The 12,159-nt window shown below is 50.8% G+C and overlaps 1 protein-coding gene across 1 annotated transcript in view; it reads right to left on the bottom strand.

Moving 5' to 3' along the window:
• The window catches only part of NOM1 (nucleolar protein with MIF4G domain 1), a 25,812-nt gene extending 16,020 nt beyond the window's left edge, over positions 1 to 9,792 (bottom strand). The window contains exons 1-2 of the mRNA XM_024739184.1: positions 9,552 to 9,792; positions 5 to 411 (exon numbers count right to left, since the gene is read on the bottom strand). Of these exons, the coding sequence (XP_024594952.1) occupies positions 5 to 411; positions 9,552 to 9,792 (648 nt within the window). The remainder of the gene's footprint in view (positions 1 to 4; positions 412 to 9,551) is intronic.
• Positions 9,793 to 12,159: the final 2,367 nt, after the last annotated feature.

Here is a 12,159-nt window from a genome sequence, read left to right as displayed (position 1 = left end):
CCGGGCCCTGCGCGGGGCCGGCCGTCCTTTGGAGCCGGCGCGCCTTCCTCAGGTGCCGCTTCTCCTTCCTCAGCTCCCTGCGGCTTTTCCTCCCGCCCGGGCGCACGCGTCCCTGAGCCCGGGGACCCTCGCGGCTGCCGGGGGTCTCGCCCTCCGAGGTCGCCTGCACGAACTCCTCCACTGCTAGCTTTAGCCGCTTCAGGGCCCCCTCCCCGCTGCCCCCAGGCCCGCAGCGCGGCCCGCGCCCGGCGCGGCGCTTCCCACGGGCCATGTGCCCCCGGTAGCCGCTCGGGAATTGGGCCGCAACTCTCGTAAACGCCGCTACTTTCCAGGGCGCTCCGACGCGCGACTTCCGGTCGGGGCCAGACTTCCGGGAGGAGAGCGGCGCGCTGCGCGGGGCGGCGCCCCCTGCTGCCGGGAGGGCGGCAGCGCAGGGAGCCGCACGGCTGCAAACGGTGCCTGCTCTTCAGGCTGTAAACTGTAACTTCCGAATGAGCACAAATACATTCTCGTTTAAAAACGAAAACTTTAGAGATTATGGTAAAGAAGGCTCCTAACGACGTTCCACAGCAGTAACCGCGCTTACGGGGTAGGGGTAGGGGTGGGGGTGGATCCTTGCGGACGCGTGTGCGGGTGGAGCGCGGGTGGAGCCATGGGAGCCACGCGGTGTGTTGCTGCGTGTTGCTCACGGGAAGCTTGGTCCTGAGCTCACTGCTCCTTTCACTCAACCTCAGGCCTCAGGTCCCTCCGCGCTCCGCGTAATGACGCACCTATCCCGTATTAGGATTGCTGGGCTTCCCTGGGGTGATGTTCCCTGATTACCGCTCCATGGACAGCCGCCCCCTGGGGTGTCTGGTACCCCACCAGAGTTCAAGTCCGCTGGAATTTGTGGACGTGACCTCGTGTGGAAATAGGGCCTTTGCAGATGCAAAGTTAGGAGGAGGCCTTGCTGGATTGGGCAAGCCCTACATCCAAAGACAGGTGTTCTTAAAAGGGAAATTGGGCCTCACAGCTCACACACAGGTAGAAGGCCATGCGATGTCCGGATGATGGCGGAGATGCTCCTCGAGCCCAGGGACTCCAAGGATTGCGGCCACATCAGAAGCTGGAGGAGGCCTGGAGCAGGTCCTGTCCTGCAGCCCTGGGAGGGACGCACCCCGCCTACACCTTGATTTCCGACTTTCAGCCTCAGGACCGAGTCTCTATATGTCTGTTTTAAGCTGCCTGGTTTGTGGTGCTTTGTCACTGGGTGATTTGTACTGGGAAACGAGTACAACACATAGGAAGGTGGGGGCTGGGGACCAACAGTACTCAGGGCTTAATGGTGACCAGCAAAGAAATCTTCCTGGAGGGACCAGAGTGACACCGGGATGGAAGTTCAAGCCAGGGCTCCGGGCTCGGTTCAGATCGTCACCTCACTGTTGTGTGACCTGCTCAACCCACTGAGACTCAGCATCCCCGTCTGCAGAGCAGGGTGCTCAGAGTGCCCATCCCACAGGGCTGTCATAAAATTAATCAGATTTTTTTTTTTTTAGGTAAGAAGTAGATTTATTTATAGAGAAACACACTCCTCAGAAGGTGAGAAAGGCCCCAGGGTATAGTGTTGTCAGTTTTTATGGGGGTGCGTAATTTCATAGGCTAATGAGTGGGAGGAATATTCCAGCTATTTTAGGAAGAGGCGGGGATTTCCAGGAATTGGGCCACCGCCCACTTTTTGATGCTTATGGTTGGCTTTGGAACTGTCGTGGTGCCTGTGGGTGTGTCATTTAGCTTGCTCCTGTGTTACAGTAAGCGTGTACTGAGGCTCAAGGTCTAGTGGAAGGCGACTTGTCCGCCATCTTGGACCCATTTGGTTCTAATCAGGCTATGTCATTCTTGTGCCCTGCCCCCTCCCCTCCTGCTTCATCCCCGCCCCACCCCCCCAACCCCCCGCAGAGATTTTACTCCCATATTCTTACGGGAAGCAGAAGGGCAACGGTCCGTCTTCTGTTACTGCTTCAAGCCTGGGTAGGGGCGTTGACCCCGCCTGTCTGGGAGTAAAAATCTCTGGGTGCCTGATCTAGGGGCCCCAGGGGCAGGACAGCTCCTTGTTTTAAGTCAGGATGGGTTGTATTCCTTGCATAGCCATCATCTTGGTGTGAAACTGTTGTAACTGCTTCCATAGCCTTTCTATGAATCTCCTTGGTGATGAAGCACTTTTTGTAACAGCATCAGAGTACAAAAATATCTATAAATAACAAAAGACTTAAAGGGCATGGTTAAACGTCTGATTACAGGGCTTCCCTGGTGGCACAGTGGTCAAGAATCCGCTTGCCAATGCAGGGGACACGGGTTTGAACCCTGGTCAGGGAAGATCCCACATGCCCCGGAGCAACTAAGCCCGTGTGCCACAACTACTGAGGCTGCGCTCTAGAGCCCACAAGCCACAACTACTGAAGCCCGCGGGCCACAACTACTGAAGCACTCGCACCTAGAGCCGGTGCTCCACAGCAAGAGAAGCCACTGCAGTGAGAGGCCTGCGCACCACAAGGAGTAGCCCCCGCTGGCTGCAACTAGGGAAAGCCTGTGCACAGCAACCAAGACGGAACACAGCCAAAAATTAATTAATTAAAAAACCCCAAACATCTGACTACAGTGTAATCGATGAAGAAGCATGGTTACAATAGGCAGAGTTACGAATGATTACATTTAACTTAACATACCAAATAATCTTAGTTAAATATTTCTCTTTAAGATACCTCAGGGGCCCTCTAAAGTACCTCAAAGTTAGCTGGAATTCAAAAATGACTTAACTAAAATTTGGTATGTGGGAAGTTTGTCAGAAAGTTTTAAAACACTTGGTCAAATAAGATCATAGGTCACTGTGAGACAACAGTTATTCCTTAACCAAAGTTACAAAAGATCTCAAAAGCAAATACAGATCACTTAAAGGCAAAGAAACTCATACTATCTGTTATTAAAAGCAGCATTTCAAGAAAACTTTGGAGGGAGAAACCAAATCGAGTCTTGTCCCAGCCCACTCCCAACAAAATCCACTTACCCAACTGAATTTAATCCAATCTTAAAAAATCCTGATCATGCACCACTCTTTCCAGTATTTTTTTCTCATTCCTCCGACCTTCTTTTACTGAAAACATACATCTTACTTTCCTTAAACGTTTTTTTTTTCACACTGAGTTACTTTTCTTGTTGACAAATTTGTAACAGATAAAGGTTTTATTTGACCTCCAGTAAACCGAGGTACAACAGAAGTGTTATACTCTACATTGATGACTCTAAAGACATGTCTATGTTAATGAAACCAACAAGCTTAAGCCTCCTCCAATATCAGATATCAGTTTAGTACTGAATATTTTCCAGATGACATGGACCTGGAATTCATTCTGGCCAGATTATTTTCTGAGTATATGTAAGTGCTTAATTTTTTTAAAAAGCCAATTAAGCAGCGCTCCTTTATGAATTCATTTTTGGCAAATACCACACACCTACAACACACATATAGATACGTATGAACACACAAACACACACAGAGGCCTCATACTTCCCATTCCACAATTTCAGTCCTGAGCCAGGTACAACATAAAACCCATCAGTTACAAGGGGTTGGATTCAAATCGGGCTTCTGGCAGATGGAACAAATCAAGGTCACCTATCTAGATGGCTAAACCTTTTTTACTAGTGCTTACAGAAAAGACAATTTAGGATTTCTATTTATCCTTGACAAGTCAAGTTCTAAATTACTCTCTTTATTAAAATTTGCGTTTAAAAAGATGGCAGACCCCCACCCACCCCCATTTGCACTGAGAAAAGAAATTCCGGAGTTTTGTCTCCTAGAATGAAGATAGAGTCGAATAGAGAGAAAGGAGAGAGAGAGAGACCTACATTATATATGTATATATCTCGAGGGGGGAGAGAGTGGGCAGGCGGGGAGCCAGAAGGAAGCAGGGCTGGGCGTCGGCAGCTTGGACCTTCACCCTGTCCCATGGGGGCTGCTGTGGTGAGGGTCCTGAGGCTGCCACCCACCCGCTCCTCCCACCATGCCCACCCACCCTCCGGTGCAGATGCCCACACCCACACTCGGCCTTTCAGCTCAAAGGTCCACCTTGGGCACCTGGCCCAGCCAGCTCTGTGGGAGGGAGCTGGGGGTCCTGGTCCCAAGGGCCCTCCCCAGTAACATTCCCTCGGGGCCCCGACGCACTCACCGAGACCCCTCCCCCCCATCTCCCTCGGACTCTGGGGCGGGGGTCTGGCTGGAGTCCTTCCAGCCCAGCTGCCAAGCGACCTTGTCCCAGCTCCCTCTCCCCAAGCTGTGAGCGTGCGTGTGTTCTTGTTGAGGTTCTGTGTCATATTGCAAATGTAAACAAATAAAGGAAGACAGTTTAAAAAGATAAAAAAAATAATAAGAGGGCAGAGGTAAGGGTTCCTGAGAAGACCAGATAGGACATTTGCATCTCAAAGGTACAGGCAAGTTCCTCCTAGGATGACTTTGTTTTCCCTTCGTTTAATACCTACAAGCCTCTTAAGAGAAACTGGGAAGGGACTTCCGTGGTGGCGGCGTGGTGAAGAATCCTCCTGTCAATGCTAGGGGACACGGGTTCAAGCCCTGGTCCGGGAAGATCCCTCTGCTCGCTGCCTGTGTGCACCAACGAAGACCCAACGCGGCCAAAAAAAAAAAAAAAAAGATAAACAGGGGAGGTTTTGGGAGAGGTAAAATAAAATCAGTGAGATTTAAAAATTAACTTCTTTCTTTTGTTCCACATGGAACTGACACCACCTCCCTGTTCTCCCTAAGCAGCTCTGCGGGGCTCTCGGTTTCTGGTCTGTCCCTCTTTGTCACCTGCACTGTGGGGCTGTGGTCTCCTCACGTGACCACCTGTGAGGGCTCGTTTGGAGTATTAACCGCTCTTTTGCAGGCTGAGTCGTGAGCCGTGTCTGATTCGCTCTGCATGGAGAGCTCCCCAGACCACTGTGTCCTCAGTTCCTGGAGTGAAGTGACAGGGAGGAAGGGTCTCCCAGCTGGAGCCCCCAGGCCTGGGGCGAGAAGCAGGAGGGGGGGGTCCCGGGGCACGGCTCCCCGCCTTCCTGAGCACCTCCTCCCGGGCCCTGGCCGAGGATGTGGCTGATCCCTTCCGGGAGGGAGAGGGAAGGAGTGAGCAGTGTGGGCTACATGCCCCCCCAGGTCTCCCCAGGCTCTCGTTCCTGGTAAAGCCCTGCAGCCCGTGCCTCTCTCTCACTCAGCATCTTCTCTGGTACTAATAGCAGCTACCCCGTTTTAACAGGAACCAAATGAATTACATTCACTCATTCCTGCCGGGTGCTCTGAAAGAAGGGGTCTGGCCCCCAGCAGCGGCGCGGAGGCAGCCAGCTTCCAGAATCCTCTGCACCTGCTCCAACCCGGGACCAAGCTTGCTCAGAAGTTTCTTTGCTCTGAAGCCACGACTTCGAAGACTTCGTGGCGGATTGATGTGGGCAAATCTCGGGGTTCTTTTTCAACCCCAAGATCCTAACGTGAAGGAGGCCTTTGCAGCGGTTCTGGCTGGCTGGCGCTTGGAGAAGCTGTGTCTGTCCGAGCCTGGAGGGGTCGGCAGGCGTGAGGGCGCTGGACGGCTGGTACCTTTCCCTGGTCCTGGTGAAAGGGGCTGGCTGGTGGGGAACGGAGGCTTTAGCATCTGGTTGCAAACATGGAGCAGTCCATGAATGACACAGGGGTGGCGCATGTGCAACAGAGGGCCCACGGCAGGTAGTAGGGCGTAAGGCTGGCATGTGCGCGCGCGCGTGTGGGTAAGAGGCGTTGGAGAAGTGGGCGAGGCCAGGCCTGGTGTTGACGCTGGGACCAGTGGGGAGCCGGTGTGGTGTTCTGGGTGGACACGTGGGTGGGGGGTGGGGGGTAACTGGAACGGGGCTGCGTTTTGAAGCAACGGCCCCGCAGCTGGCAGGGCTGACTGAGGTGGATCAGAATTGATGGGCAGACAGAGGCCGTTGCATCAGACACTTGTTCCCCAGCCTGGAAAAACTGCTGGTTGCTGACAGCTCTTTAAAATAATAGCACGGATCATCTATTAAGAGTAATATGATATACAGTTGAAGTGTAACCTTTCACTCTGTGTCTTAGTCCGTTTGGGCTCCTATAACAGAACACCGTGAACGGTGCGGCTGAAACTTCAGACATTCGTTCCCCATGGTTCTGGAGGCTGGAAGTCCAAGAACAGGGTGCCAGCAGATCCAGTGTCTGTGGCGACCCGCTGCCTGGTTCATCGACGGCCGTCTTCTCGCTGCGTTCACCCGAGGGAGGGGGTGAGGGAGCTCCCTGGGGTCCCATTTATAAAGGCCCTAATCCCATCATCAGCGCTTCACCCCCATGACCTAATCACCTTGCAAAGACCCCCACGTCCTAACACCTTCACTTTGGGGGTTAGGATTAAAAATATGAATTTGGGGGGAAATAAACATTCAGTCCATAACGCTCAGGTTCACAAACTTTGTTTCAATGTGTCAATTTACTGATTGCTTATTTTAAGATATTGTCTTTTCTGGTACAAAAATAATTCATGCTCACCCTAAAACCCAGAAATATCGTAGTTAAATGTGTGATGTAGAAAGGGGAAGCCCACCTCAAGCTCTTCCTCCCAGAAATCCATTTCCTTCCAGATAGTCAAGGCATACATCAACTTGCATTACGATTACTCTTTACCAAAATAGGACGCATCACTTTGCAGTTTCCCTTTTGCTCTTGATGATACAGCTCAGGTTTTTCCCCCCACGTCAGAAATCTATGTCCCGACAGCAGCGTTGCCTGGAGGCCTGCTGGAAACGCAGCATCACGGGCCCTCCCCAGACCCACTGGGCCAGAATCTGCATTTATCAGCCTTCCAGGATCCCGGCAGCCTCTCCAGCACGTCAACATCTGAGAACCGCCGATTCTGGGTCCCTCACTCTTTTCAACGGCTTTATGGGCATAATTTATGTAACCAATGTGCTAATGGTGAATATTTGTTTCCTTTTAAAAACATATATGTGTATTTTGCACTATTAAAAAATGCCACAGCAAACATCCCTGTGTGTGTGTGTGTGTGTGTGTGTGTGTGCAGGACCGTGCAAGGGTTTCACAAGGTTATCATCCTAGAAATTGCTTAGGGAAAGTGTATAAACACATTTTTTTGAATTAACAGATAATGCCAAATTTCCAACCCCAAAGCTGTGCCAACCCGTGCTAAAATTGAGAGTGTGAGCGCCTGTCCCCCACACCTCCCCTTCGGTGACCCCTCCCAGCTGCTCCTCTCTGCCCATCTGATAGGTGAGAGGTCAGCGACCCCCTTCTTCAGCATCCTCACCACCCAGACTTCCTCCCCAGCAGCCCTCCCGCTGACCCTGATGGAGAACATTCAGTCAGACCCAGGCCTGCTGGCTCCTTCCTCTCCATCCTTACGGCCACTGCCCCAGTGCCGGGGCCCTACCTTGGTCCTCTGCAACCCACTGGCAGCCTGGGCGCTGGCTTCAGCCCTTGTGGCCCAGCCCCCGCCCCCTTGTCCCCTCCCTGCCCCCTCCTCCAGGGCTGCTGGGTCTGGCCTCCCTGGCGTCCCACACGCCCTTGGCTGGAACGCCCGTCCTCTTCCGCTGCTCGGGGCACCTTTGCTGGAGCAGTTTCCCTGCTTACTGCTCTTACGTAACCCTCGTCTTAGAGGAATTCTGTGTCTTCTCTGTGGCTGCGTCTTGCAGCTCAGATTCTTCTTCAACTTCCTGCAGCGTGTTTCTATCCCCCAGGGGCTAGTTCACGCAGTAGGCAGTGAACAAATGAGTGAATGAATGAATGAATGAGTAAACGCCTTCAGATCCTACTGGGGCCAAAATGAACTTTCACAGCCGGCACATCCTCCATCTTTTCCTTTTGCTACGTTAATTGTCAGTGGTGCAGCGCAGCCAAGAGGGGCAGGGGCCAGGTAAGCAAGAGCAAGGGGGTCAGACTGGACTGGGAAGAAGGATGCCCCGTGGGAGGGGCTCCAGTGAAACTGGGCCTCTGAGCTGAGCTTGTCCTCTGGACAGGAGTGTGTGGTTTATTCCGTTAGCTGCGGGGTAGGCTCACCATGTGACACCACTCGCAGATGACTAAGGAGCTGTCCCTGGGTCACAGACCTGCACTGACATCTCTGCCCAGTAAAGGAAAGGGAAAAAAGTCATAGTTGTATGTTGAGATTTTCAGTATTTTTAGTTTACAAGCCAACTATTCATCACATTAAGACACTGATCTATAAATAAATTTGAAGGCAGTGATACATCTGGGTCTTTGCAGGCCTCAAGTTAGGCAATGATCTGGAAATATATTTGTCTGTGTCATTGATCCCTTCTTTATTAATGTCGTGGCTTTCACTGTGGTTATCAATTTCATTCCCGATTACCAAAGTCCTTACAAAACCTTTGTTCCCTGGCGTGGCCTGCACCGGTCAGTGCTTATGCATTTGAGTAACAGAAAGTTACATCCACCTCTGGCTGTGGTTCAGATGCATCGTTAATTTTCATTAGCTCTTCCTGTTCTTTCTACACACTTCTCCCCATTTTCATTGGGTTTTTCTATTATCTGGAGATGCTTCTCCTATATGGAGTGCACATTACCTAAATGCTCTTGAATTGAAGGTAGGTACATTTCCGACATAGGGACACTTTACCTTCTCTGCAAAAGTTAAGCCTATTTCGTTAGTTATGTAAGATTTCTCGTTACTTTTTATTACTGTCTCTGTTGCTGTTGCTTCTACAGCAGGCTTTATGGTCAGGCAGTCCTGTATCCATGCAGGGCAACCTTAGATGAGGTTTGTTTCCCACGAATATTCTCGCGTGAGGCCATCCAGCTAATGCATTGTGTGAACTGTGACTGACGAGATGGGACCAAGGATGTCTGCTGTTTTTACGTGTGCTTATAAATCTCTTTGTCTTTCTAGATGGCTATCATACTTATCTTGATTATACTATATTTTGCTTATATTAGAGCAAACTAGTAAAACTTGAATGCAAAAAAACCTCCCACACTTACAAAAAAAAAAAACACAAAAAAGAAAAAACGAAAAACCTCGAATGCGGCTCTTGCAAATTGTATAAATGCTACTTAGTATCACCACTGGCTACAGGCACCAGCCCTTTCATACTGCTCAGATCACAGACTAAATGCAGACACTGTCTTCTTTAGGAAACCCTGGGAATATAACAACCAGGAATATATTTTTTCTTAAGATTTTTTTTTGATGTGGACAAGTTTTAAAGTTTTTATTGAATTTGTTACAATATTGCTTATGTTTTGGTTTTTTGGCCGCCAGGCACGTGGGATCTTAGCTATCCGACCAGGGATCAAACCCGCACCCCCTGCATTGGAAGGCAAAGTCTGCACCACCGGGCCGCCAGGGAAGTCCCAACCAGGCATGTTTTATTTTTTCTAAATGAAAAGTTTCCTTTTGACTATGAGAAGTTCAAAGTCACATTTCCAGATAATATCAAAAAGTTTGATAAAGAAGGTTGTAGAAAACACTTTTGTCGGTTCCTCCCCGTGTCCTCCACACAGCAGGTACCTGGGGTGTCCTGGAGCAAGGGGCTTTCACTCCGGTCCTGCCAGGGGCGTGGAGGTGGGCTGAGGGCTGGAGGGTGGGTAGCCCCCGGGCATAGCCCTCCGGCCACCACGGCTTCTTCCGCGGCCCTGCGGACTCGGAGAGCGCAGCTGCGCACAGCCTCCTCCGGGCGCTCACGTCCTGGGCCAGCTCCCCAAATCCCCAGCGCACTTCGGGCGTTGGTCCTCAACCAGAGCTCACGCATTAAAATCCCCGTCTCAGGGTCTGCTTCTGGAAGATTCCAACTTAACAGAGTAGTCAAAAGAAACAAAACCTGCTGCTAATAATCAAACAACGATCCAGAAGTAACCAAGGGAGGGTATTCTTCCTCATTTTTCTAAACCCGAACTTGGTTTCCTCCTCCCTCGGCCCCAAATTCTTTCTTACACACACACACACACACACACACACACACACACACTTTGGGAAAAGGAGGGTGGGATCCTATTCCATTCCTTCTGTTTCCCGAAGCCCTCGTGTGCCCAGGAGAATGGACCACCGTGAGGATGACGACTGCATGAGGACCCCAGGAGACGCGCTCCAGAGCGGAGGATGGATTACTCCCCGGAGGCAGGGGCAGGGGTGGTGGGCAGACAGCACCGCCGTACATTTCAGGTGGCTCCTTCTGCCTCTGTCCCCGGAGCCACCAGAGCTACACCCCAGCTTCCTGTTCGTCCTTCCCTCTGCCTAGTGGGGCCGCCTTCCCCCGTGCTCGTGGCGACACTGCCTCACCCATTTAGCCCCAACCAAATATGCCCTCTGTTTTGAACTTGACCTTGAGTCTCTCCTTCCCTTTCCCCAGATGTCCCCCTCACTCAGAATTCCCCAGCCCTTGCTTGCCTTCCCTAAGGCCGGGGACCTGGGTCACACTTTTCTGTTTTCTCAGGGTCTGGCATAAAGGCCTTCAGAAAACGCCTGTTTCTTGGTTGATGGAAGTGGAGAGGTTTTTACTGTTCACAGCATCAGAGCTGGGAATCCCTGGCTGAGTCGCTTGGATCTCGAGGTTCACGTGGGAAACTGTGGGCTCATTTTGATTATTTCAGTCATCCACACTGCAACACTTTTAGTTCTTCAGGAGAATTTTAAGAGGTCCTTTAAAAAATCCTCCAGTGGTCTTGCAGTAAACTCTTGTGCTAGTGATATTTAGCACGTAATGAACTTGAATTCTTCCCGCGTCAATCACAATGAGCATGGCTCACGTTCAGGGCGTGTTTGCTATGAGCCAGGCACTAGTCTCAGCTTTCAGAAACATATCAATTCACTTCGTGTCCCCGAGATCCCAGGAGACAGCAGGAACGGTGTGCAACAGACACAGAACTGCAGTCGCCCGTCACCTTGCTGGTGCGGGGGTGGCAGAGCTTGAGCGAGTCAGTGCAGAGAGCGCTGGCTGCATGGCCCTGGCAGGCTACCCATGACTCCAGCGAGGCGTTTCCAAGTGCTCCCTGAAGGATAAAGAGCTGCACGAATGGTGTCGTACTATTGAGAAGTGGGCCCCTCTAAAAATACTTATCATTTGTGTTCACCCAGCAAGACTGCTGCTACAAAGCATCTTTCTTATGTTGCTTCCGTAACATTTAAACTGCATTTGAAAAAAAAAAAAAAAAAGACAAAGAAATAGTAACTACCCAGAAGAAAACCAGTATCTATCACCTGGCAAGCAATTTTATTGGAGGTTGGACCCGTGGCTTGGGAGATCTGGGACTATGTGTAGACAGACTAATTTTCCTATTAGCACAGAGTGAATCTTTAGCCCCAAACACTGCCTAAACATGAGCTTTTAAATGAGGCGTGTTTTAAATAGCACGGTTGAAAAAGACGCAGCAGTAAATCAAAAGACCATTGTAAATCAAGGTCTCACATTACCGAACCTCTTGTCTCCTTTGTGAAACGTGTGATGAATCTTTCAGTTGCCTGGAAAGTGATCCTTCCTGTTGGAGAGATGGAGCGAAGGTCCCCTCACCTTGGCGACGCTTATTAGGCCTGAGTTTGATCCAGCCACCTGCCACCTTCCTGAAGACCACAGAAACCTGCCCATGTTCTGTCATTCAGAGTAGTTTATACAGGTTTTCAAAGAGTGGACATCTATACCAAGATGCATTCGCTTCTTTTGTCTTATTTCTGGTCAGTTGGGAATAGCTGGCTTTTGCCACGAGAAAGGCATTTCTCTGATTGCAAACTTTGCGCCACCACTAGAGTTTTTGTTTCTTTAATAAATTTATTTATTTATTTTTGGCTGCGTTGGGTCTTCGTTGCTTCGTGCAGGCTTCCTCTAGTTGCGGCGAGCGGGGGCTACTCTTTGTTGAGGTGTGTGGGCTTCTCATTGCAGTGGCTTCTCTTGTTGTGTGGCACGGGCTCTAAGTACGTGACCTTCAGTAGTTGTGGCTCATGGGCTCTAGAGCTCAGGCTCAGTAGTTGTGGCACTTGGGCTTAGTTGCTCTGCGGCATGTGGGATCTTCCCGGACCAGGGCTCGAACCCATGTCCCCTGCATTGGCAGGCAGATTCTTAACCACTGCGCCACCAGGGAAGTCTCACCATTAGAGTTTTACAATATCAGGTTCTCACCCTGAGAGC

Source organism: Neophocaena asiaeorientalis, unplaced genomic scaffold (assembly GCF_003031525.2).
Source record: "Neophocaena asiaeorientalis asiaeorientalis breed wild unplaced genomic scaffold, Neophocaena_asiaeorientalis_V1.1 scaffold145, whole genome shotgun sequence".
Classification (NCBI taxonomy): Eukaryota; Metazoa; Chordata; class Mammalia; order Artiodactyla; family Phocoenidae; genus Neophocaena; species Neophocaena asiaeorientalis.
The sequence above is the reverse complement of the archived record's forward strand: the minus strand, read 5'-3'. Positions and strand labels throughout refer to the sequence as shown.